Source organism: Triticum dicoccoides, chromosome 1B (assembly GCF_002162155.2).
Source record: "Triticum dicoccoides isolate Atlit2015 ecotype Zavitan chromosome 1B, WEW_v2.0, whole genome shotgun sequence".
In the NCBI taxonomy this organism is placed as follows: Eukaryota; Viridiplantae; Streptophyta; class Magnoliopsida; order Poales; family Poaceae; genus Triticum; species Triticum dicoccoides.
Window position 1 is genome coordinate 530053314 of NC_041381.1, and position 27837 is coordinate 530081150.

The following is a 27837-nucleotide window of genomic DNA, read 5'->3' on the forward strand; positions in this document are numbered from 1 at the left end:
CCATGATGTACCAACTAATTTTTTTGTTAACCTACATGGCTAAGAGTGAAAACATAAAATCTTGTTTTTTTAATTATATATCAATAATAAATGTATATAATCATGGACTAATGAACTAGAATATTTTATGTACCCGGTGCAACGCACAGCAATTACCTAGTTTAAAAAATACGAACGAGCGTCATATAGGAAATTCTTTACAATTGGTCGTCCGCTGCGGTTGTCGCTTGGCTGGGCCTGCGATCCACTTGGGCCTTCTCCTGCGGTTGTCACATCGGCGTTTTCCGCTAGGTTGATTTTCTGTAAAAGAAACGGTAGAAGCCCACAACGCAGGATTCTCCTCAAAAGAAAATGCCCCCAACGCAGGCGGCAGCCTTGATCCCCTCCTTCCTCCCCAGTCCCCACCGCCGCCACGAACTCCTACTCCGACACGAACTCTGCTCAAGCCCGCTCCCATGGTTCCCGTCATCGGCATGGACTCTTTGCCCGTTCTGCAAGCCGAAAAAGGACTCGAGTCCCTCGATCGAAATCCCAGATCAGACCGGATCGCGGCGGCGCCACGATAGGTTGACGGCCTGCAGTCCTCCTCACGGGACAAGCTGCGTTCGTGGTGCGCTCTCGCTGCCCGCCGGCTTCGACGGCGTGGGCCGGGGCGCCGCCCTTCCGCAGATCCGCAATTGAGTCGTGCGTCCGGTCTGCCGCCTCCCCTCAGACGTCCACGGCTCTGTGCTCTTCCGCGACGTCCAGCGTTTCTCCTCTCTACGTTTCTTTGCACGCCTCATCTCCAAGCACGAAGCCACGGCGAGATGTAAGTTTCATCATCATTGATCTGTTTTCTTGGTCATGGCTTGATTCCCTCTTTTGATCTAAATATTCTGATTACTACATGCCATTGCTCTAAATTTCTTGATTGCTGCATGCCGCTGGAGTTGCTGTGTATGAGTAGTGAACCATAATACATGTATGTTATGCCTTCCACATGTTTGACGTAATGCCCGACCGAATTGCGCACAGAAAGTTCGATGGGAACAGAAAGCAGCATGGCTTCCAGCTGTCAGTCTTGGAGTTTCTATAAATTTTAAGCCCAATGTTCCTCTATGTCCCTGTTTCTTACCTCCTCACGCACCGAGCAGATCAAGAAGGAGCACCTAAGTGCCCTGATGTTCCATCTCTCCCATTTGTGTGTCTCCCATCTTTCCATGTTTGTCTCTCCGTCTCTCTGACAAAATTAACAAGAACTAGTCCTCTCTATCTTTCTTTCTCTACATAAGGTCTAGTACACTATTGAAGGATACATGTCTTGAGGGAGAGATAAAACTCACATTATGCGTTGTAATTCAAATTATTAGTTATTTTTATTAGGTGGGTCATCAGCCTAAGGCAACAAGCCAAGAATCGTGAGGGGAGAGAATTTGACATCATAAATGACTATCTCTAGTAAGACCTTTTTCCTTATATGTTTTTTGTCAGTTATATTTCAACCTGCACCTTTCAAATATTATTTCTCTGTGTCCTTACTCCTTATACTAAGTCTACAAAAACAAAATACAGAAATAGCAAATCTGAGTATGCTCTAGATATTTAACATGTGAGACAATAGGTGAAAAAAACCAACAAAGCATCATTCTGGAAAGAAGATATCAACATTGGATTTTAATCTTTCACATTTTATCACAAAGAAAGACAGCTAAAAACTCACTTCCAATGGATGTGGCACAAACGAAAGGAACCAAGCAGGACTGAGTGCAAGTCTTGTATTCTTCATCTGCATATGTTAATAATGTAGGGTCTATGTACAGTTGATTACACTCAAACTATCTTGTATGAACAAAAAATAATCATGACTTAGATCTTCTTATTTAATAATCAGCGTGTGAGTTTTCTTGGGGTTGGCAGTTGGTATAGGTATATATCTGATAAGGATTAGGGTGCAAGTGATGCAAATTCACATGAAGTTTAATATACAATGCAAGGAAACAATTGTATAGACTCACAAAATAATGGAACTTTTTGTTCTTCAGGCAAGCTGGAATGTTCTTGCATCACCAGTGAATGTGCTGCTACCCATAATATTGATTTTAATTTTAAAATAAATAAGTATACATCAAAATAAACTCATAAAATAATAGCACGGCCAATGCCACAATTGAGTACGCTAGATGGTCTCTCCTAAAATAATTTTGTGATATTTAAATGAGCTAAATCATGAGTTTCACATATCTCTCTCTTGGTCAGAAATAGTTCTGTAATTTACTGTCATGATAAACCCAGAACATGATAAATTAAAAATAACATTTATCTTACAAATGTGAACCATCTTTTATATTGTAGTAGTCAAACTTACATCTTTTTTACTGCATGTTTCGTAGTAGGACATCTATTTACGAAACGGAAGGTAGCATACTTGTGGCTACACAAATTATATTGTTTACATCGAGCTATCTTTTTTACTGCATATTTCGTAGTAGGGCATCTGTTTATGAAACGGAAGGTAGCATAGTTGTGGCTGCACAAACAATTATATTGTTTACATCAAGCTAAAAGAATGATGGAAAAAATATTTACTTGCTAGACTAAAAGATCGATGGAAAAAATATTTATCGAGTTTATAACTCTTATCAATTTTACCTTGACAAAGAGGCAGATCATTAATTTTGCAACCAACATTTCATTTGCATGGTACTCGCAATCTGCACCGATGTGAATCTTACATCCCATCAATTGAGTTATTCCACGACAATCTATCTGTGACCATAAAGTCCCGCGTTGCTATCTGAACTGTGTGGCTTCTCTCTACCACAAGTGAAATCCACCTTGAATTGCCTATTTTCGGATCGCATTGATGTGCTTACAGAAATGTAGGGAAAGGCTGCGTACTATAGACCCAAAGTGGTCGGACCCTTCCCCGACCCTGCGCAAGCGGGAGCTACATGCACCGGGCTGCCCTTTTTATTGATGTGTGTTGGTTGTAAACACAATCCAGTCTTCTACTAACGAAATATCCAAACAATATTAGTAACTCTATTAATGCACGTAAATACAGAAAAGCAAAATATCTATCAGGACTACAATGACGACATGCCTGCAAACTTAATTCTTGAATTTGCATTACTAAGTACAATATATAACTGAAGTTTAACCAAGAAACATTACATCATTGCATTTCTTTACAGAATTAGCCCACTGTTGTGCTACAATGCTTATTGTAGTAATTTTTACATTCAACTATGTTATAGAACTGAAGGTGCCTACACTAAATTTCTCCAAGATTTCTAAAGAAAGCAAAAATAAGAAAATATTTGCCCTAAGATTTCTCCAAGAGATGCATACCAGGAGCAAAATTAATATATTGATGTAGATGACTTTAATCTTCATTTAAGGTGGATCAACTGCCATACAGGAGGGTCCAGGTACATGCTCATAAACTTGGCTGATGTTGTCGTGGCTAATCTAGCCTTATTTCTTGCTGCTGGTTCTATGAACAAGAAACCAACAAAACTAAAGTTCACTTTAATATAAAGTTTTAGCTGCAGCCAGAAAGAATTGCCAAGCTCTTGTATGTTTAGTCGGTGGACTTTAAAGAAAAATCATGGATAAAGGAAGAAGCTAGATCTGGCCATATAGTGCAAGAAACAAGTAGTGAGCGAGACAAAAGCTTAGTGATGAGAAAATAATACATTGGTATTGAAGACAAATACCAGGGAAGCCTTAACAAATGGACTCTCTCCAAGAACCTCTCTTGAACCCATGGCTCATGTACAACTGGAGTAGCTGCTGCACCTTGAGTCCTGCCATGGTGCCTCTGTTCGATACGCTGGGAAGCAGGTAGAGATGAAGGTCGTACGTGACATAGAAGATGGCGAGCTACATCTTGCATGTACAAACGAGAGCAACCTAGGCTCGTGTTCGACACTGCAGTTCTTGGTTGGTGTGTCAGATAGCAACCCGGGCAGCGGCGTGAGGCGGCAACGGCTGGACGCGATAGTAACCCTAGCTGTGGCTGCGCTCGCTCTTAACGAGAGAGAAAGAAGAAATCAGATCGGGGCTAGCGAGTCGATGAGGCAGGGAAGAGAGCTGGCAGGTCCACTCGTCGACGAGTATTTGTTTGAGAGAGGAGGCGAGGAAGCGACACACGAACATGCGAATCGACGTACCACAACCTACCATCACAACCGCACTCCCCTTTAATAGTAAAGATAGTAGGAATAACAATAGTTTCTTCCTTCAGAGGTTCATGAGCTTGATGAGCTCCATGAGCTCATCAACAAGCGAAGGGTTCCTATTGCTGGTTCTTTAAAGACCGTTGGCTAAGATCCTTTTTTTTCATACCGTGGGATGGTACTTCCAATCGGTACAATGATTGTTGGATTTGATGGAACTGCGAGTGGCCCTTTGACATATTTTAGTGTCATTAAGCAGTACTTAGGTCTATGTCTAACAATTCCGCTCTTTTTCTAGGGCCTGGTCTTGGTACTATGTTGATAGCGAGGGTGCAAGGCTCAAGGGAAGCAGCCGGTTATGTAGTTCTTTGTATGCTTATGGTATCTTGGATGAGGGGTATGTTTTTTTATACCTCTATATGTTGCTTTGCTCACGGTTCATATTATCTTGAAGTTGCATCCCTTATGTTTGTGCTTTACATTTCAGTTACAAATTCAACATGTTAGTTGAGGAAGCTGCTGAGTTAGCATGGCGGGCTTTTACCACGCAATATTCTCTGACAGAGCTAGTGGTGGCCGTGTTCCTGGTGGTATGCATTCTGTTTCTTAGTTTCTATCCTGATATTTGTTTTGTTCACTCAATAAGCACGATACAACATGCATGCAGATTTGTTAAACACCTTGCCATTTATATCTTTCTTTTGAAATCACATACATAACTGTTTATTTGAGTTACTTATTGGCGAAGTTCAGAGATTTTCTCCCCATCGTGTAATGCACACCCCTAGGTTGGGAATAGAGATTACCGTCGAGACGATGGTGATAAATTAACCCACACCAAACATACATTGTTGTAGAGTATAGAAGGTGCTGTAGAGTATAGACATTGGTCTAGGATTTCTAAAACAATATAATTATAATGGTACATGTAAATTACATGCGTAGATTTATTCTTTATTGTATACGGCTTTCATGTTAGTAGATTTTTAAAAATATGGTGTGATGTGTAAAGAATTATGGTCAACGCTATGTTTTTCTTCGTGTTCGCCTTTTCTTTTTCCTTCTTAATTTTTTGAACCTTCTTCAAATTTGTGAACAATTTTCAATTCACATTTTTGAATTTGCTAAAATATTGAATTACCGAATATTTTCCAAATTTGTGAATATTTTTCAAAAATTTTGAACCTTTTCCAATGGTTGAATCATTTTTGAATATGTGAACATTTTTCGAATACGTGAGCGATTTTGGAATTTGTGAGGAGTTTTTAGAATCTGTGAACATTTTTGAATTCATCATGAACATTTTTTGAATTCGTGAACATTTTTGGAATTCATACTTGTCTTCAATATGAAAACATTTTTCGAACACGATAATATTTTTGGAATTATGAAAACATTTTTCGAACACGATAACATTTTTGGAATTTGTGAAGATTGTTTTAGAATCCACGAACATTTTTTGAATTCGACGCGAACATTTAACAATTTTTCATTTTAGAACCCATGAACTTGTTTTGAATACGTGAACATTTTTTAATATGTGATCATTTTATGAATGCGTGAACATTTTTGGAATTCCCAATTTTTTTTAACCGTGAACTTTCTTTGAATACGTGAACATTTCTGGAATTGGCAACATTTTTCGAATTCCCCAACATATTTTTTGAATCTGTGAACATTATTTAATTCACAAACTCTATTTTCAAATTTGCCTTAGATGTTAGTAGATTCTAAGGATATGGTGTGATGTATAAAGAATTATGATCAATGCTATGTTTAGTGTTTGGTTCATTATTATTTGAAAGCAGGGTAAAAAAGAAGATTATCATTTGGGCTTGATAGAGCATGATTCTATCCTTCTCAGTCGTGTTTGCATCAAACGCGTGTCCGCCTTTGGAGAAAAATACACCAACCATTTTGGTAGCGGGCCTATAACTCATCTCAACAATTTTGTTTAGACCTCATTCCGCTAATATGCTAGGCATCATCTCCTTTCCGGTGTTTCTCTTAGTCTCACTCCCAAACACTTCACGATCCAACAGAACACTTCACGATCCAACAGAGGGAATGCCAACATCCATGGTGGCATTGTCCCCTTCGGCCGTTCATGCCACTTGAGAGGATGAAGGCTCTAGGAACATCATGCGAGAGGCATCGGCGCTAGTGATTTTGCCACCGTCCTGGCCACGCCGACAATGCCGCATAGCATATAGTAGAGGGTAGAGTACGAAAGTGGAGCGACGGTGCTGCGGGAAGAGGTGCACTCGAACGGGGGGCACTGCAGTCTGTTTCTTCTTCCAGGCGAGTGTCAGGCAGATAGACTAGACACCCAACAAAATGTCGATAAAGCAAGACTCCCAACAAAATGTCGATAAAGCATTAGATTAGACAAACGATCAACATCAGTAGCACAGGGAGGTGAACATTGAGCTCCATGGGAGTCTCAACATTGCGCTCATCTTTAAGAGCAGCACGAGTAAGAAGATCCTAGATTATTATTGTTGAGCAAGAAGGGACCTCAATCCCAAGGAAGTAGCAGAGAGGGCCAAGATAAGACATAAGAAACTGCATAACATGCCTTCACAAAGGCAATATACTCACGGTCTGCATCAGTGATGATCATGTCATCAACATGAAGAAGAGTCCTACCAAGAGCAGAAAGGAGGGCAAACAACGTCGCTGAAAACCAATAACATCCACCATAGAGGCAAAACGCTCAAACCAGGCGCGAGAGGCTTGCTTAAAGCCATAGAGAGAGTGATGAAGACGACTAAGCATGTTGTAAGGAGTAGAATACCCAGGTGGTGGTTGTATGTAAACCTCACGCAACTCACTATTAAGAAAGACATTCTTAACATCAAGCCTAGACACGAACCAGTGGCGAACAGAGGCCACAAGCACACAGTTTTGCAGGAGCAAAAGTCTCATCGTAATCAGGACCATGCTCCTGCTGAAAGCCATGACCCACAAGACAAGTTGTATGTAAAACTCCTCACGCAGCTCACTATTAAGAAAGACTTTTTTTTACATCAAGCCTAGACACGAACCAGTGGCGAACAGAGGTCACAAGCATACAGTTTTGCAAGAGCAAAAGTCTCATCGTAATCAGGACCATGCTAACCTTGTAGACCCACCAAGTGATGGGACAAACACGAGGAGGAACAGAAACAATATCCCACGTGCCGATGCACTCAAGAGCAGCAATCTCCTGTGTCATCCCAAGGTGCCATTTGGTATGAACAACATTAGAACAAGAAGTCGGCTCAAGAACAGTAGCGCCAACACTTGGAAGAACAAGGCGGTCAATAGGACGAAGCGGACGAGGACGGAAGCCATAAGTAGGCTGAGACAAGGAAGATGACAAATCAGTAGACGCATCAACAACACATAGACGACCTATATAGAAGTTAGGAAAAAAATGGAAGAATAAAAGCTGGAATCATCGGGGGATAAACTCAGGGGATGGAGACAAGGAAGCCACCGTTGATGAAGGTGTAGAATCATGTGATAAGTGAGGTGAGGAAATCATAGGAGATGATGACGTTGGTTCTACAATAACCAAAGAAGCATGAGCAGTACGACGACTGGATAAGGGCTCAATAGGAGTGGTAGGACTGTCGGGGAAATTGTGGGAAGAGATATACACCACTTAAAAGGCCAAAGAAGATGGACGCTGGTAGAAGGAAGGAGACTCTACAAAAGTCATATCCTAAGAAATAGCCATTCGACGACCAACATGATCCCAACAACGATATCCCTTATGCTCATCGTTGTATACTAAGACACACTCAGCAGACTGAGAAGTCAGTTTGGTGCGTTCACGAGGGGCAAGGACATACCAAACACAAGCAAAAAAATTGAAGCGCCGAATACACGATCAAATAGACGCCCGAAAGGAGCGTCACCCTGCAGAGTAGTGGATTGCTGAAGGTTGATGAGACAGATGGAAGTGGAGACAGACTCTGGCCCAAAAGTGCGGTGAAAGAGAGGCGGTGACCATCAATGGATGAGCCGTCTCAAGAAGGTGACAATGCTTGCGCTTAGCCATGCCATTTTGAGCATGAGCACAAGGATAAGAGAACCAAAGTCTGCTCAACAAGGATTCCACGCAACAGCTAAGAGAAGTGACCTAAGGCGATGACCCCACTCTTGAAAATATCTGGTAGACAAGGCAACAGAGGCAGACTGGCGCCACTTGCAGTAGAGGGACATGATCCGACATCCCACTTGCCTGTGCACTCTTCGTACCCCACCGATCTGGCTGGGTGTTCCTTTCCTGTTTGCGGGTTGTGTGCCACGTGCTTGGTTAAGCACCCCAAGTTCTCCTACTGTGCGCCCTTGGCCTCGACTTTAGGTAGCGCCTGTCGTCGGCAAGTCCCGTGCATAATCCAGGTACGCGTCGACTGTCCGAGCTCCTGCTCACCATTGGTGGTGCTCGAGCATGCGGTTATGGTGTCACACATAAAGGGAACACGGGATGTGGGATTGAGACAGTGCTTGTAGCAACCTGCAACAAGGCAAAGGATGCCCATCCAGACTGGTAGGGAGCAGAGGTGGTCACAAAGGTATCAGTAAGAGTAGAACGAGTAAGAAGATCCTAGACATACTTCTCTTAGAAAATAAAGAAGTCATTAGAGGTAGAAGAAACCTAAATCTCAAGGAAGTACCGAAGAGGACCAAGATCGGACATAAGAAATTCACTATCACGAGCCTTCACCAAGGCAATGTACTTAAGAGTCGTTGCCAGTGATGATTGACATGTAGAAGAAGTGTTCGACCACGAGTTGAATGGTGGACCAAAAGTGTAGGATAATGAGCACTCGCAAAAAACTAGCCGCAATCACCACTGAGATGAAGCGGTCAAACCAGGCACGAGGGGTTTGCTTAGGGCCATGTAGACAGCGACGAAGACGACAAATCATGCCATTAGGAAGAGAATCTAGGTGGTGGCTACTTGTAGGCATTCTTGACATCAAGCTGAGAGACAGACTAGCGGCGAATAGAAGCCACATTGATGAAGTGTGCGAAGAGTGGTCACGTGGGCCATATATATAGGAGTAAATGTCTCTTCGTAGTCATGACTATGTTCTCACCATTAAACGAGCTTTGTAACGTTCAAGAGTATCATCCGTCTTAACCTTGTAGACCCACTTACAAGTGATGAGACGAGCACGAGGAGGAAGGGAAATGAGATTCCACGTGTCGATGCGGGCAAGAGCATGAATCTTCGATGCCATCACAAGCAACCATTTGGGATGAACAACCTCACGACAAGAAGTCGTCTCGGGAAGAGCTACGCAGTAACCATAGCGGTCAATAGGCAGAAGCGAGCGAGCTCGAAAGCCATAAGTAGGCTAAGCTGGAGGCCGTGTGTTGCCAACGGAAGAAGATATAATAGTCGAGGGAGATGGCATATCAGAAGAATCCACAACACGCAGACAATGAGTGTAGTAAAGTCGAGGAATATGAGCAAAAGAAGGAACACATACAAAGTCAAAGTGAGTCATAACATTCCCACCAAGTGATGGGACGAACACGAGGAAGAGAAACAATATCCCACGTGCCGATGCGCTCAAGAGCAATAATCTCCCCTGCTATTGCAAGGTGCCATTTGGTTGCATAACATCACGATAAGAAGTCGGCTCAAGAACACTAGCGCCAACGCTTGGAAGACCAAGGTGGTCAACAGGTGGAAGGGGACGAGGAAGCAAGCCATAAGTAGGCCGAGAGGGGAAGTGGCTCATCAGTAGACACATTCACAACACGCGGACGATGTATATAAAAGTGAGGAAAAGATGGAAGAATACGAGCAGAAATCAACGGGATAAACTCAGGTGATGGAGACAAGGAAGCCACAACTGATAAGCGGGGTGAGGAAATCATAGGAGATGATGGCATTGGATCTACAATAATCAGAGAAGCATGAGCAGTACGACGACTGGATCAGGGAGTGATAGGAGTGTTGGATTTAAAAAAAAGAGAGATTTCCTCCATTGAAAAGGTTTAGGAAGATGGACACAGGTAGAAGGGATGAGACTCATCAAAAGTCATATCCCGAGAAATAGCCATCTGACGCCCAACATGATCCCAATAATGATATCCCTTATGCTCAATGTTGTATCCTAAGAAGACACACTCAACGGACTGAGAAGTCAGTTTGGTGCGTTCACGCGGGGCAAGGACATAGCAAACACAACCAAAAAATTGAAGCGCCGAATAAACGATCAAATAGACGCTCGAAAGAGCGTCACCCTGCAGAGCAGTGGATTGCTGAAGGTTGATGAGATAGATGGAAGTGGAGACAGAGTTGCCCAAAAGTGCGGTGAAAGAGAGGCGGTGACCATCAATGGACGAGTTGTCTCAAGAAGGTGACGATGCTTGCGCTTAGCCATGCCATTTAAGCATGAGCACCAAGATAAGAGAACCAAAGTCTGCTCAGCAAGGATTCCATGCAACAACTTGGAGATATATTGTCCACCAGAGTCACCATAGAACACATGAATAGGCATAGAGAATTGAGTGTGAACCATGGCAACAAAAGGCTTATAGATAATACCTCACTACGAGAAGAAATAAAGTATATATCCAGGTGTGTTGAGAGAAGTCACTAACGGATGCAAAAGGAGACGATCCCTCGAGATCAGAGTGAACAACGTCTAAAGGATGCTGAGACACTGTCTCGCTATGAGTATAAGGTAACTGGACCACGTATTAGAGACATCATCGGAGACTGATCCAAGAAGATCACGTCGAACTAAGGATGAGAGATCACAAGTGACCCAAGGCGATGATGCCACTCTTGAAAATATATGGTAGACAAGGCAACAGAGGCGGAGTGGCACCACTGGCGGTAGAGGGACTTGATCCGGCATTCCACTTGCCTGTGCACTCCTCGTACCCCATCGATCTGGCTGGGTGTTCCTTTCCTGTTCGCGGGTTGTGTGCCACGTGCTTGATTAAGCACCCCAAGTTCTCCTACTGTGCGCCCTTGGCCTTGACTTTAGGTAGCGCCTGTCGTCGGCTCGTCCCGTGCGTAATCCAGGTACGCATCGACTGTCTGAGCTCCTGCTCACCATTCGTGGTGCTCGAGCGTGCGGTTATGGTGTCACACATAAAGGGAACACGGGATGTGGGATTGAGACAGTGCTTGTAGCAACCCGCAGTAAGGCAAAGGATGCCCATCCAGACTGGTAGGGAGTGGAGGTGGTCACAAAGGTATCAGTAAGAGTAGCACGAGTAAGAAGATCCTAGACATACTTTTCTCTTAGAAAATAAAGAAGTCATTAGAGGTAGAAGAAACTCAATCTCAAGGAAGTACGGAAGAGGACCAAGATCGGACATAAGAAATTCACTATGACGAGCCTTTCACCAAGGCTATGTACTTAAGGGTCGTTGCCAGTGATGATTGACATGTAGAAGAAGTGTTCGACCACGAGTTGAATGGTGGACCGAAAGTGTAGGATAATGAGCAGTCGCCAAAAACTAGCCGCAATCACCACTGAGACGAAGCGGTCAAACCAGGCACGAGGGGTTTGCTTAGGGCCATATAGACAGCGACGAAGACGACAAACGATGCCATTAAGAAGAGAATCTAGGTGGTGGCTACTTGTAGGCATTCTTGACATCAAGCTGAGAGACAGACTAGCAGCGAATAGAAGCCACATTGATGAAGTGTGTGAAGAGTGGTCACGTGGGCCATATATATACGAGTAAATGTCTCTTCGTAGTCATGACCATGTTCTCACCATTAAACGAGCTTTGTAACGTTCAAGAGTATCATCAGTCTTAACCTTGTAGACCCACTTACAAGTGATGAGACGAGCACGAGGAGGAAGGGAAATGAGATTCCACGTGTTGATGCGGGCAAGAGCATGAATCTTCGATGCCATCACAAGCAACCATTTGGGTGAACAACCTAACGACAAGTCGTCTCTGGAAGAGCTATGCAGTAACCATAGCGGTCAATAGGCAGAAGCGGGCGAGCTCGAAAGCCATAAGTAGGCTAAGATGGAGGCCGTGCGTTGCCAACAAAAGAAGATATAATAGTCGAGCAATAATCTCCCCTGCCATCGCAAGGTGCCATTTGGAATGCATAACATCACGATAAGAAGTCGGCTCAAGAACACCAGCGCCAACGCTTGGAAGACCAAGGTGGTCAACAGGCGGAAGCGGATGAGGAAGCAAGCCATAAGTAGGCCGAGAGGGGAAGTGGCTCATCAGTAGACACATTCACAACACGCGGATGATGTATATAAAAGTGAGGAAAAGATGGAAGAATACGAGCAGAAATCAACGGGATAAACTCAGGTGGTGGAGACAAGGAAGCCACAACCGATGAAGGTGTAGAATCATGTGATAAGCGAGGTGAGGAAATCATAGGAGATGATGGCATTGGATCTACAATAATCAGAGAAGCATGAGCAGTACGATGACTGGATTAGGGAGTGATAGGAGTGTTGGATTTAAAAAAGGAGAGACTTCCTCCATTGAAAAGGTCGAGGAAGATGGACATGGGTAGAAGGGATGAGACTATCAAAAGTCATATCCCGAGAAATAGCCATCTGACGCCCAACATGATCCCAATAATGGTATCCCTTATGCTCAATGGTGTATCCTAAGAAGACACTCAACGGACTGAGAAATCAGTTTGGTGCGTTCACGCGGGGCAAGAAGGACATAGCAAACACAACCAAAAAATTGAAGCGCCGAATAAACGATCAAATAGACGCTCGAAAGGAGCGTCACCCTGCAGAGAAGTGGATATCTGAAGGTTGATAAGATAGATGGAATTGGAGATAGAGTTGGCCCAAAAGTGCGGTGAAAGAGAGGCAGTGACCATCAATGGACGAGCCGTCTCAAGAAGGTGACGATGCTTGCGCTCAGCCATGCCATTTTTAGCATGAGCACCAAGATAAGAGAACCAAAGTCTGCTCAACAAGGATTCCATGCAACAGCTTGGAGATATACTCTCCATCTGTCGCCATAGAACACATGAATAGGCGTAGAGAACTGAGTGCGAACCATGGCAGCAAAAGGCTTATAGATAAGACCTCACTACGAGAAGAAATAAAGTATATATCTAGGCGTGTTGAGAGAAGTCACTAGCGGAGGCAAAGGGAGATGATCCATCGAGATCAGAGTGAACAAGGTGTAAAGGATGCTGAGACACTGTCTCGCTATGAGTATAAGGTAACTGGACCACGTATTAGAGACATCATCGGAGACGGATCCAAGAAGATAACATTGAATTAAGGATGAGAGATCACAAGTGGCCCAAGGCGATAATGCCACTCTTCAAAATATCTGGTAGACAAGGCAACAGAGGCAGATTGGCGCCACTGGCTGTAGAGGGACTTGATCCGGCATCCACTTGCTTGTGCACTCTTCGTACACCGCCGATCTGGCTGGGTGGTCCTTTCCTATTTGCGGGTTGTGTGCCACGTGCTTGATTAAGCACCCCAAGTTCTCGTACTGTGCGCCCTTGGCCTCGACTTTAGGTAGCGCCTGTTGTCGGCTAGTCCCGTGCATAATCCAGGTATGCGTCGACTGTCCGAGCTCCTGCTCACCATTGGTGGTTCTCGAGCGTGTGGTTATGGTGTCACACATAAAGGGAACAAGGGATGTGGGATTGAGACAGTGCTTGTAGCAACCCGCAGCAAGGCAAAGGATGCCCATCCAGACTGGTAGGGAGCGGAGGTGGTCACAAAGGTATCGGTAAGAGTAGCACGAGTATGAAGATCCTAGACATACTTCTCTTAGAAAATAAAAAAGTCATCAGAGGTAGAAGAAACCTCAATCTCAAGGAAGTACGGAAGAGGACCAAGACCGGACATAAGAAATTCACTATGACGAGCCTTCACCAAGGCAATGTACTTAAGAGTCGTTGCCAGTGATGATTGACATGTAGAAGAAGTGTTCGACCACGAGTTGAATGGTGGACCGGAAGTGTAGGGTAATGAGCACTTGCCAAAAACTAGCCGCAATCACCGCTGAGACGAAGCGGTCAAACCAGGCACGAGGGGTTTGCTTAGGGCCATATAGACAGCGACGAAGACGACAAACCATGCCATTAGGAAGAGAATCTAGGTGATGGCTACTTGTAGGGATTCTTGACATCAAGCTGAGAGACAGACTAGCGACGAATAGAAGCCACATTGATGAAGTGTGCGAAGAGTGGTCACGTGGGCCATATATATAGAAGTAAATGTCTCTTCATAGTCATGACTATGTTCTCACCATTAAACTAGCTTTGTAACGTTCAAGAGTATCATCAGTCTTAACCTTGTAGACCCACTTACAAGTGATGAGACGAGCACGAGGAGGAAGGGAAATGAGATTCCACGTGTCGATGCGGGCAAGAGCATGAATCTTTGATGCCATCACAAGCAGCCATTTGGGATGAACAACCTCACGACAAGAAGTTGTCTCGGGAAGAGCTTCGTAGTAACCATAGCGGTCAATAGGCAGAAGCGAGCGAGCTCGAAAGCCATAAGTAGGCTAAGCTGGAGGTCGTGTGTTGCCTACGGAAGAAGATATAATAGTCGAGGGAGATGGCATATCAGAAGAATTAACAACACGCAGACAACGAGTGTAGTAAAGTCGAGGAATATGAGCAAAAGAAGGAACACATACCAAGTCAAAGTGAGTCATAACATTCCCACCAAGTGATGGGACGAACACGAGGAAGAGAAACAATATCCCACGTGTCGATGCGCTCAAGAGCAATAATCTCCCCTGCTATCGCAAGGTGCCATTTGCTATGCATAACATCACGATAAGAAGTCGGCTCAAGAACACTACCGCCAACGCTTGGAAGACCAAAGTGGTCAACAGGCGAAAGCGGACGAGGAAGCAAGCCATAAGTAGGCCGACAGGGGAAGTGGCTCATCAGTAGACACATTCACAACACGCGGACGATGTATATAAAAGTGAGGAAAAGATGGAAGAATACGAGCAGAAATCAACGGGATAAACTCAGGTGATGGAGACAAGGAAGCCACAACTGATAAGCGAGGTGAGGAAATCATAGGAGATGATGGCATTGGATCTACAATAATCAGAGAAGCATGAGCAGTACGGCGACTGGATCAGGGAGTGATAGGAGTGTTGGATTTAAAAAAAAGAGAGATTTCCTCCATTGAAAAGGTTTAGGAAGATGGACACAGGTAGAAGGGATGAGACTCATCAAAAGTCATATCCTGAGAAATAGCCATCTGACGCCCAACATTATCCCAATAATGATATCCCTTATGCTCAATGTTGTATCCTAAGAAGACACACTCAACGGACTGAGAAGTCAGTTTGGTGTGTTCACGCGGGGCAAGAAGGACATAGCAAACACAACCAAAAAATTGAAGCGCAGAATAAATGATCAAATAGACGCTCGAAAGGAGCGTCACCTTGCAGAGCAGTGGATTGCTGAAGGTTGATGAGATAGATGGAAGTGGAGACAGAGTTTGCCCAAAAGTGCGGTGAAAGAGAGGCGGTGACCATCAATGGACGAGCTGTCTCAAGAAGGTGACGATGCTTGTACTCAGCCATGCCATTATGAGCATGAGCACCAGGATAAGAGAACCAAAGTCTGCTCAGCAAGGATTCCACGCAACAGCTTGGAGATATACTGTCCACCGGAGTCACCATAGAACACATGAATAGGCTTAGAGAATTGAATGTGAACCATGGCAACAAAAGGCTTATAGATAATACCTCACTACGAGAAGAAATAAAGTATATATCCAGGTGTGTTGAGAGAAGTCACTAACGGAGGCAAAAGGAGATGATCCCTCGAGATCAGAGTGAACAAGGTCTAAAGGATGTTGAGACACTGTCTCGCTGTGAGTATAAGGTAACTGGACCACGTATTAGAGACATCATCGGAGACGGATCCAAGAAGATCATGTCGAACTAAGGATGAGAGATCACAAGTGACCCAAGGTGATGATGCCACTCTTGAAAATATATGGTAGACAAGGCAACAGAGGCAGAGTGGCACCACTGGCGGTAGAGGGACTTGATCTGGCATTCCACTTGCCTGTGCACTCTTCGTACACCGCCGATCTGGCTGGGTGTTCCTTTCCTGTTCGCGGGTTGTGTGCCACGTGCTTGATTAAGCACCCCAAGTTCTCCTACTGTGCGCCCTTGGCCTTGACTTTAGGTAGCGCCTGTCGTCGGCTCGTCCCGTGCATAATCCAGGTACGCGTCGACTGTCCGAGCTCCTGCTCACCATTGGTGGTGCTTGAGCGTGCGGTTATGGTGTCACACATAAAGGGAACACGGGATGTGGGATTGAGACAGTGCTTGTAGCAACCCGCAGCAAGGCAAAGGATGCCCATCCAGACTGGTAGGGAGTGGAGGTGGTCACAAAGGTATCAGTAAGAGTAGCACGAGTAAGAAGATCCTAGACATACTTTTCTCTTAGAAAATAAAGAAGTCATTAGAGGTAGAAGAAACCTCAATCTCAAGGAAGTACGGAAGAGAACCAAGATCGGACATTAGAAATTCACTATGACGAGCCTTTCACCAAGGCTATGTACTTAAGGGTCGTTGCCAGTGATGATTGACATGTAGAAGAAGTGTTCGACCACGAGTTGAATGGTGGACCGAAAGTGTAGGATAATGAGCAGTCGCCAAAAACTAGCCGCAATCACCACTGAGACGAAGCGGTCAAACCAGGCACGAGGGGTTTGCTTAGGGCCATATAGACAGCAACGAAGACGACAAACCATGCCATTAGGAAGAGAATCTAGGTGGTGGCTACTTGTAGGCATTCTTGACATCAAGCTGAGAGACAGACTAGCGGCGAATAGAAGCCACATTGATGAAGTGTGTGAAGAGTGGTCACGTGGGCCATATATATAGGAGTAAATGTCTCTTCGTAGTCATGACCATGTTCTCACCATTAAACGAGCTTTGTAACGTTCAAGAGTATCATCAGTCTTAACCTTGTAGACCCACTTACAAGTGATGAGACGAGCACGAGGAGGAAGGGAAATGAGATTCCACGTGTTGATGCGGGCAAGAGCATGAATCTTTGATGCCATCACAAGCAACCATTTGGGATGAACAACCTAACGACAAGAAGTCGTCTCGGGAAGAGCTATGCAGTAACCATAGCGGTCAATAGGCAGAAGCGGGCGAGCTCGAAAGCCATAAGTAGGCTAAGCTGGAGGCCGTGCGTTGCCAACGAAAGAAGATATAATAGTCGAGCAATAATCTCCCCTGCCATCGCAAGGTGCCATTTGGAATGCATAACATCACGATAAGAAGTCGGCTCAAGAACACGAGCGCCAACGCTTGGAAGACCAAGGTGGTCAACAGGCGGAAGCGGATGAGGAAGCAAGCCATAAGTAGGGCGAGAGGGGAAGTGGTTCATCAGTAGACACATTCACAACACGCGGATGATGTATATAAAAGTGAGGAAAAGATGGAAGAATACGAGTAGAAATCAACGGGATAAACTCAGGTGGTGGAGACAAGGAAGCCACAACCGATGAAGGTGTAGAATCATGTGATAAGCGAGGTGAGGAAATCATAGGAGATGATGGCATTGGATCTACAATAATCAGAGAAGCATGAGCAGTACGACGACTGGATTAGGGAGTGATAGGAGTGTTGGATTTAAAAAAGGAGAGACTTCCTCCATTGAAAAGGTCGAGGAAGATGGACATGGGTAGAAGGGATGAGACTATCAAAAGTCATATCCCGAGAAATAGCCATCTGATGCCCAACATGATCCCAATAATGGTATCCCTTATGCTCAATGGTGTATCCTAAGAAGACACTCAACGGACTGAGAAATCAGTTTGGTGCGTTCACGCGGGGCAAGAAGGACATAGCAAACACAACCAAAATTGAAGCGCCGAATAAACGATCAAATAGACGCTCGAAAGGAGCGTCACCCTGCAGAGAAGTGGATATCTGAAGGTTGATAAGATAGATGGAATTGGAGATAGAGTTGGCCCAAAAGTGCGGTGAAAGAGAGGCAGTGAGCATCAATGGACGAGCCGTCTCAAGAAGGTGACGATGCTTGCGCTCAGCCATGCCATTTTTAGCATGAGCACCAAGATAAGAGAACCAAAGTCTGCTCAACAAGGATTCCACGCAACAGCTTGTTGATATACTCTCCATCTGTCGCCATAGAACACATGAATAGGCGTAGAGAACTGAGTGCGAACCATGGCAGCAAAAGGCTTATAGATAAGACCTCACTACGAGAAGAAATAAAGTATATATCTAGGTGTGTTGAGAGAAGTCACTAGCGGAGGCAAAGGGAGATGATCCCTCGAGATCAGAGTGAACAAGGTGTAAAGGATGCTGAGACACTGTCTCGCTATGAGTATAAGGTAATTGGACCACGTATTAGAGACATCATCGGAGACGGATCCAAGAAGATAACGTTGAATTAAGGATGAGAGATCACAAGTGGCCCAAGGCGATGATGCCACTCTTGAAAATATCTGGTAGACAAGGCAACAGAGGCAGACTGGCGCCACTGGCTGTAGAGGGACTTGATCCGGCATCCACTTGCTTGTGCACTCTTCGTACCCCGCCGATCTGGCTGGGTGGTCCTTTCTTGTTTGCGGGTTGTGTGCCACGTGCTTGATTAAGCACCCCAAGTTCTCGTACTGTGCGCCCTTGGCCTCGACTTTAGGTAGCGCCTGTTGTCGGCTAGTCCCGTGCATAATCCAGGTACGCGTCGACTGTCCGAGCTCCTGCTCACCATTGGTGGTTCTCGGGCGTGTGGTTATGGTGTCACACATAAAGGGAACAAGGGATGTGGGATTGAGACAGTGCTTGTAGCAACCCGCAGCAAGGCAAAGGATGCCCATCCAGACTGGTAGGGAGCGGAGGTGGTCACAAAGGTATCAGTAAGAGTAGCACGAGTAAGAAGATCCTAGACATACTTCTCTTAGAAAATAAAGAAGTCATCAGAGGTAGAAGAAACCTCAATCTCAAGGAAGTACGGAAGAGGACCAAGACCGGACATAAGAAATTCACTATGACGAGCCTTCACCAAGGCAATGTACTTAAGAGTCATTGCCAGTGATGATTGACATGTAGAAGAAGTGTTCGACCACGAGTTGAATGGTGGACCGGAAGTGTAGGATAATGAGCACTCGCCAAAAACTAGCCGCAATCACCGCTGAGACGAAGCGGTCAAACCAGGCACGAGGGGTTTGCTTAGGGCCATATAGACAGCGACGAAGACGACAAACCATGCCATTAAGAAGAGAATCTAGGTGATGGCTACTTGTAGGCATTCTTGACATCAAGCTGAGAGACAGACTAGCGACGAATAGAAGCCACATTGATGAAGTGTGCGAAGAGTGGTCACGTGGGCCATATATATAGAAGTAAATGTCTCTTCATAGTCATGACTATGTTCTCACCATTAAACTAGCTTTGTAACGTTCAAGAGTATCATCAGTCTTAACCTTGTAGACCCACTTACAAGTGATGAGACGAGCACGAGGAGGAAGGGAAATGAGATTCCACGTGTCGATGCGGGCAAGAGCATGAATCTTTGATGCCATCACAAGCAGCCATTTGGGATGAACAATCTCAGGACAAGAAGTTGTCTCGGGAAGAGCTTCGTAGTAACCATAGCGGTCAATAGGCAGAAGCGAGCGAGCTCGAAAGCCATAAGTAGGCTAAGCTGGAGGCTGTGTGTTGCCAACGGAAGAAGATATAATAGTCGAGGGAGATGGCATATCAGAAGAATCCACAACACGCAGACGACGAGTGTAGTAAAGTCGAGGAATATGAGCAAAAGAAGGAACACATACAAAGTCAAAGTGAGTCATAACATTCCCACCAAGTGATGGGACGAACACGAGGAAGAGAAACAATATCCCACGTGCCGATGCGCTCAGGAGCAATAATCTCCCCTGCTATCGCAATGTGCCATTTGGTATGCATAACATCACGATAAGAAGTCGGCTCAAGAACACTAGCGCCAACGCTTGGAAGACCAAGGTGGTCAGCAGGCGGAAGCGGACGAGGAAGCAAGCCATAAGTAGGCCGAGAGGGGAAGTGGCTCATCAGTAGACACATTCACAACACGCGGACGATGTATATAAAAGTGAGGAAAAGATGGAAGAATACGAGCAGAAATCAACGGGATAAACTCAGGTGATGGAGACAAGGAAGCCACAACTCATAAGCGAGGTGAGGAAATCATAGGAAATGATGGCATTGGATCTACAATAATCAGAGAAGCATGAGCAGTACGACGAATGGATCAGGGAGTGATAGGAGTGTTGGATTTAAAAAAAGAGAGATTTCCTCCATTGAAAAGGTTTAGGAAGATGGACACAGGTAGAAGGGATGAGACTCATCAAAACTCATATCCCGAGAAATAGCCATCTGACGCCCAACATGATCCCAATAATGATATCCCTTATGCTAAATGTTCTATCCTAAGAAGACACTCAACGGACTGAGAAGTCAGTTTGGTCTGTTCACGCGGGGCAAGAAGGACATAGCAAACACAACCAAAAAACTGAAGCGCCGAATAAACGATCAAATAGACGCTCGAAAGGAGCGTCACCCTGCAGAGCAGTGGATTGCTGAAGGTTGATGAGATAGATGGAAGTGGAGATAGAGTTGCCCAAAAGTGTGGTGAAAGAGAGGCGGTGACCATCAATGGACGAGCTGTCTTAAGAAGGTGACGATGCTTGCGCTCAGCCATGCCATTTTGAGCATGAGCACCAGGATAAGAGAACCAAAGTCTGCTCAGCAAGGATTCCACGCAACAGCTTGGAGATATACTGTCCACCAGAGTCACCATAGAACACATGAATAGGCATAGAGAATTGAATGTGAACCATGGCAACAAAAGGCTTATAGATAATACCTCACTATGAGAAGAAATAAAGTATATATCCAGGTGTGTTGAGAGAAGTCACTAGCGGAGGCAAAGGGAGATGATCCCTCGAGATCAGAGTGAACAAGGTCTAAAGGATGCTAAGACACTGTCTCGCTATGAGTATAAGGTAACTGGACCACGTATTAGAGACATCATCGGAGACGGATCCAAGAAGATCACGTCGAACTAAGGATGAGAGATCACAAGTGACCCGAGGAGATGATGCCACTCTTGAAATATCTGGTAGACAAGGCAACAGAGGCAGAGTGGCACCACTGGCGGTAGAGGGACTTGATCCGGCATCCCACTTGCCTGTGTACTCTTCGTACCCCGCCGATCAGGCTGGGTGTTCCTTTCCTGTTTGCGGGTTGTGTGCCACGTGCTTGATTAAGCACCCCAAGTTCTCCTATTGTGCGCCCTTGGCCTTGACTTTAGGTAGCGCCTGTCGTCGGCTCGTCCCGTGCATAATCCAGGTACGCGTCGACTGTCCGAGCTCCTGCTCAACGTTGGTGGTTCTCGAGCGTGCGGTTATGGTGTCACACACAAAGGGAACACGGGATGTGGGATTGAGACAGTGCTTGTAGCAACCCCCAGCAAGGCAAAGGATGCCCATCCAGACCGGTAGGGAGTGGAGGTGGTCACAAAGGTCTCAGTAAGAGTAGCACGAGTAAGAAGATCCTAGACATACTTTCTCTTAGAAAATAAAGAAGTCATTAGAGGTAGAAGAAACCTCAATCTCAAGGAAGTACGGAAGAGGACCAAGATCAGACATAAGAAATTCACTATGACGAGCCTTTCACCAAGGCTATGTACTTAAGGGTCGTTGCCAGTGGTGATTGACATGTAGAAGAAGTGTTCGACCACGAGTTGAATGGTGGACCGAAAGTGTAGGATAATGAGCACTCGCCAAAAACTAGCCTCAATCACCACTGAGACGAAGCGGTCAAACCAGGCACGAGGGGTTTGCTTAGGGCTATATAGACAGCGATGAAGATGACAAACCATGCCATTAGGAAGAGAATCTAGGTGGTGGCTACTTGTAGGCATTGTTGACATCAAGCTGAGAGACAGACTAGCGGCGAATAGAAGCCACATCGATGAAGTGTGCGAAGAGTGGTCACGTGGGCCATATATATAGGAGTAAATGTCTCTTCGTAGTCATGACCATGTTCTCACCATTAAACGAGCTTTGTAACGCTCACCCACTTACAAGTGATGAGATGAGCACGAGGAGGAAGGGAAATGGGATTCCACGTGCCGGTGCGGGCAAGAGCATCAATCTAGGTGGTGACCATCAATGGATGAGCTGTCTCAAGAAGGTGACGATGCTTGCGCTCAACCATGCAATTTTGAGCATGAGCACCAGGATAAGAGAACCAAAGTCTGCTCAGCAAGGATTCCACACAACAGCTTGGAGATATACTCTCCACTAGAGTGATCATAGAACACATGAATAGGCGTAAATAAATGAGTGTGAACCATTGTAGCTAAAGGCTTATAGATAAGACCTCACTACGAGAAGAAATAAAGTATATATCTAGGTGTGTTGACAGAAGTCACTAGCGGAGGCAAAGGGAGATGATCCCTTGAGATCAGAGTGAACAAGGTCTAAAGGATGCTGAGACAATGTCTCGCCATGAGTACAAGGAAACTGGGCCACGCATTTGAGACATCATCGGAGACGGATCCAAGAAGATCACGTCGAACTAAGGATGAGATATCACAAGTGACCCAAGGCGATGTTGCCACTCTTGAAAATATCTGGTAGACAAGGCAACAGAGGCAGAGACTGGAGGCAATAGAGGTGGAGAGACTGGCAGTGATGGCAACAGAGGGGAAGTGAAGCCAGTCAAGCTCCCACAGGCCTTGGGAGTTATGACATCGGGGGCCAGCACCAACGACAGCACCAGTGTGACGGTCCAAAACAAAGCATGCGTCAAAGTCAAAAATTACCTGACAACCAGAGTCAACAACCTGACCACCAGAGATGAGCTGCATGGTATGTTGAGGAACATGAAAGGACAAAAGTGCTAAGAAGTCTTTGGCCATTAACAAGGAGGGAGGTTCCTGTTAGGAAATATGCAACTGTGTTTCCAGGTGGCCATATGCCATTGTATACACGTACAAGTGTTTTAGAATATGCAAAAAAAAACCTTTATAGAGCGGGGAAAATACAAAGGGGTACACAACTAAATATATAACTCTTAACTCCCCCTCCCTCAAACTCATGGTGGATCAACAACACCGAGCTTGGAGAGATAGATATAGAAGTCGTGTTGTGCTCTATTTTGGGCCTTCCTAAAGAAATCTGCCAACAGTAACTCCGAAGGCACATACTGAGGAGCAATAACCTGAATTTTGCACACTAGCACACACAAAAAAGCATCAACACCAATATGCTTGGTGAGCTCATTTTTCGCTGGGTCGCGCGCAACACTATGAGCACCTGTATTGTCAAATAAGAGCAAAGTAGGTGTATTGACAGAAATACCAAACTTCTGAAGTAACCATCGTAACCAAGTCACCTCTACCGTCAAAAGAGCCATAGCTCGAGGCCCAGCCTCTGCACTCAAACGTGAAACTGTAGTCTGTTTCTTTGTCTTCGAGGCAGTGAGAGAACCACCAAGAAAAACACAGTAAGCAAAAAGTGAACGACGATCCCAGGGATCACTAGTCCACGTAGCATTTGAATAGGCTTGAAGCTGTAATGAACGGGAAATTTTTGTTTTTGCCATTCTAGATCTTGCCAATTTTCCTTATGCCACTCTATATTTTGACATTTCACTTTTGCCACTCTTTGTTTTTGACAATTATCACAATTGCCATTTTGTGGCAAAAGCAAAATAATTTTATTTCATTTTTGCCACTCTTAGCTTTTGATAATTATCACAATTGCCACTCTGAAAATTTTGCTTTTGCCACGGGAAAGGCAATTGTGATAATTGTAAAAAACTAAGAGTGGCAAAAGTGAAATGTCAAAATCTAGAGTGGCATAAGGAAAATTGGCAAAATCTAGAGTGGCAAAAACAAAATTTTCTTGTAATGAACTGGAAAATTGAAAGAACATATGGTGAGAGATCGTGCCACGAAGATATCAGAGAACATGAAGGAGAAGGAGGTGACTATAGTGAACCAATGTGGGTGCAAAGACAAACTGACTCAAACTATGGACGGGATAGGAGATATCTGGACGAGTAACATCTAGATAAACAAGACTCCCAACAAGATGATGATAAACAAGACTCCCAACAAGATGATGATAACACGTCGGATTAGACAAGGGTCACCATCACTAGCACGAAGGTGAACATTGAGCTCCATGGGAGTCTCAATAGTGCACTCATCAGTAAGAGCAGCATGAGCAAGAAGATTCTGGATATATTTTTCTTAGAAAATAAAAAAACATCAGAGGTAGAAGAGACCTCTATCCCAAGAAAGTAGGCCAAAATCAGACATAAGAAACTGCTCACTAAGACGTGCCTTCACAAAGGCAATATACTGAGGGTCGTCGCCAATTGATGATCATGTCGTTAGCATACTCAGGGTTGGCGGAGATGCTCAGGGTCGTAGGGACGGTCATTAAGCTAGCGGCGGAGGGAGCATCGAGGCCTGAGCTCTAGCCGGTGCATGCATCGCGGGTGGAGGAGAGGTCGGCATGGGGCGCAAGGAGCAGCAGGTGCGGAACTGTGGGGTTTTATCTCCCCTTGTCTAGCATAGGCTGCTGGAGAAGATGAAGGGAAGTCAGGGCGCCTCAAACGGCGGCTGCTTCCCTTTGGCTTGGACCTAAACCCCAGCAGCTGCGTAAGTGCAGAGAAGCAAGCAGAGCAAATGGCGCAGCCGCCTCCTCCCCTTGCTTGCTTCCTCCTCTTGGAGCCCCTGTTCCAGCTCTCTCTCGGTCGAACAGCCCACCGAGCCGGACTCCCTTCGTATCCGCTCGGTTGACCCACCAAAAGAAAAAAACAATTCCAGCACGGCTGGCAAGACAAATTTTTTTTATGTTAGCGAGGAAAAGAAAATTTGGTCGTGGGTATTGCGAGCTAGCCTCCCCGCAGTTTCTGGGAAACACGGGCTCCACTACCAGCAGCATCGAGGTCAGAGGCGAGGGTCGACCGGTGCAGTTTCTGGGAAACACGGGCTCCACTACCAGCAGCATCGAGGTCAGAGGCGAGGGTCGATCGGTTTTGGCCACGAGCGGGCGGTTTTGCGTTGGGTGTCCTCGTCGGCGCTTGGCTTCAGACGCGGAGGAATCGGGGCCTTGGCTTCGCGGCGACACATTACAGCGTCCCTACTGTTGTGCTTCTGCTCTCGGTTGATTCGGGGGTGGGCATCAGCGTGTGAAATCGACTGCAGAGGATTCGGGCCTGGGGCATCGCGTCTTCCTGCCGGTGGAAGGCCTGTGTCCCCTCGAGGCTGGTACGGATTCTGGCAAAGACATAGTTTCTCAGCCCTTTTTTCATTGCGTGTGTATTCTTTAGAATCGCGTATATTCTAAAGTAATGCTCCCAAATCTCTGCTCACTCCAGAAGTCCAGATACAGTGCATCACATAATTTCTTGTTTAGTTGCCATTAGCCTACTTCACAGAATTCAAGTTGGATTTATTTGAACGGCAATGTCTCGAGCTTTTGGGGAACAACAGTAATTACAAGCTTAGCTAGCGCCATACCAACACTTTGCCATTGTGAGGATTTGCATCCCACCTCTACCCCAATGTCACAAGTAAATTGTGATTATCCATCTGATGACATGAGTAATTTAACTTTTGTTCTGTGTTTCATGTTGTCTCGAGCAATGCTTGGTTCCTAGCAGTTTCTAGATGGATTTATTTCCATTGCAATGAGAACGACTGCCAATATTTGCTGAATTTTTGGTCGACTCAACCCACAAACCAAGAGGACTTAACCCTCTTCTCCTTGATCTCCTTGATAGTCCAGCAATCAGCAAGTTGAAAAGATTTAAATCAAGGTTCCATGATAATTCTTTTGAATCTCCCTGTAAGGTAGGCTTTTCAGATATTCCATTTCAAACTAAAGGTGCATTCCTTTTACTTCCGGTAATATAAACTATGTATTTTTAATTGTCTAACCTTGTGTGCATAGGGTTTCTTTCACACGAGAGGTAAACATGTTCCTTGTACAATATTTAGGTTCTGCAGAAAAATATTGCTTTAATTGGTTGTTGTTTGCCTGTCAGTCACACAAGCCTTTATTTATATTAGGCCTTAGATGCTACTCCCTCTAAAGAAATATAAGAGTGATTAGATCACTAAAGTAGTGATCTAAACACTCTTATATTTCTTCACGGAGGGAGTACTAAGTACTAACTGTTATCCCTTTGTAATAGAAGAGCATAATTTCCACTCCCTAGTTGTTGATCGTATTTCTCTATGCCACATTCTAGTTCCAAAAATGCATGTTGATGGTCCACCTTTTGTTGATTGCCTGCTGATATTGTGAGATCTTTGATTATGCTTGATAATATTAGTAGCGAACAGTGCCTCATTAAAAATCTTAGTTGGAGAGTGAAATTTGCATTAGTAGTATGTACTGAATTTTACGGCAGTCATAAGATGAAATTGTTCCTGTGAAACTGAGGACTGAAAGAACTGATTCTGGTGCTCAACAGTATGATATTTTAGCCCCTGCATAAATTGTGGGAAATCTCAAGTGCATGGAAAATGAAGGACTCAAAGGTTAACATAATCCATTTTATAAATCATCACACGTGCATCTTCATTATGTATGAGATTATTCTGGGATACCGCCTCCATTTAATTAATTATGTATTAGAGAGGGAATTTATCTTTTGCGATAAACTGAGGGGAGCAGTTATGTTTGTCCTTGCAATTGTGACATGTGTATTTCTACATCTGACGTACAGCGTAACTATTTCAGGGCTTGACAGACCAGTTTTTATCTGGAAGAAAGGCCTTTAGCGTGCGTTTGGATCTGAAGAAACAAAGCAAGATATGGCTGTCATTCCTCCTAACTTGACTAGTTACTAGTATCTCCTTGATCCTTTGATAAGGTAGTCTTGGCGAGTGTTTGGGCAATAGAGAACATAACTTGGCAATTTATGTACATGTTTACTGTACTCATTTATTCAGGATTAGAAGCTTAGGCCGTGTTCGGAGGCTCTCCACTCCCGGAGCGGCCGGAGCCATAGTTAATCATGGAGTGGGCAAAAGAGGTACTCCGCATATCCTTATATTCCGCGGAGCTGGGGGAGTGCCGAACAGGGCCTTAAATTCTGAACTTTATAGTTCAGGAGTAGCTACCTCCTAATGTACCGGTGTAATTTAATAGTTTCATCGAATGTGAATCAGAAGTATATGTTGTTAATATAGTTGGGTATACATATCATATCATCTTTCTTTTCTAAGGTGTTTGAGGAGTTCAATGCAATGGAACAGATGAGCTGAACATATCCAAGGTTTCTAGCGGGAATCCTCGTGGCCATTCTGGTGATAATGGTTGTATTCTAGGTAAAAAAACAAATAGTATAATTCTTCTAGTCCACATATGTAGTAGTTTCGGTTATTGTTATATGTTGTTTCCTTTGTACTGTATATATGCAAGCTCTTATCATCGAGTTTCCTTGGCAAGTTAACTTCTACAATCATGTTAAGCTGGCACCTATGGTTGGTACTGATGGGAATTGCTCGTTTAAGCGCTGATGATCCAAGAATTGTAAAGATAAGGCGGGGGAACCTTATTTGTGTGGTGGATGCAATTATGTTATGAGGTCAATTTGTAACTTATTATACTACAGTTATGGACCAAGCCATGAATCAGTACCAAATTTCAGGATT

The 27837-nt window shown here is 44.7% G+C and overlaps 1 protein-coding gene across 1 annotated transcript; it reads left to right on the forward strand.

Annotated features, from left to right (window-relative positions):
- Window positions 1-362: 362 nt before the first annotated feature.
- On the forward strand, window positions 363-27837 carry LOC119347262 (proteasome subunit beta type-5-like). Its single transcript, XM_037616113.1, has 4 exons — window positions 363-808; window positions 4459-4557; window positions 4648-4750; window positions 26921-27837. Coding segments are annotated over exons 1-4 (303 nt in total). The 5' UTR covers window positions 363-806; the 3' UTR covers window positions 27020-27837.

Bases quoted from the DNA above. Each gene is read 5' to 3' on its own strand.
- LOC119347262 (XM_037616113.1), top strand. The intron at 4,558-4,647 runs GTATGTTTTTTT...TTTACATTTCAG, and splicing joins TATGGTATCTTGGATGAGGG to TTACAAATTCAACATGTTAG. The intron at 4,751-26,920 runs GTATGCATTCTG...TAACTATTTCAG, and splicing joins TGGTGGCCGTGTTCCTGGTG to GGCTTGACAGACCAGTTTTT.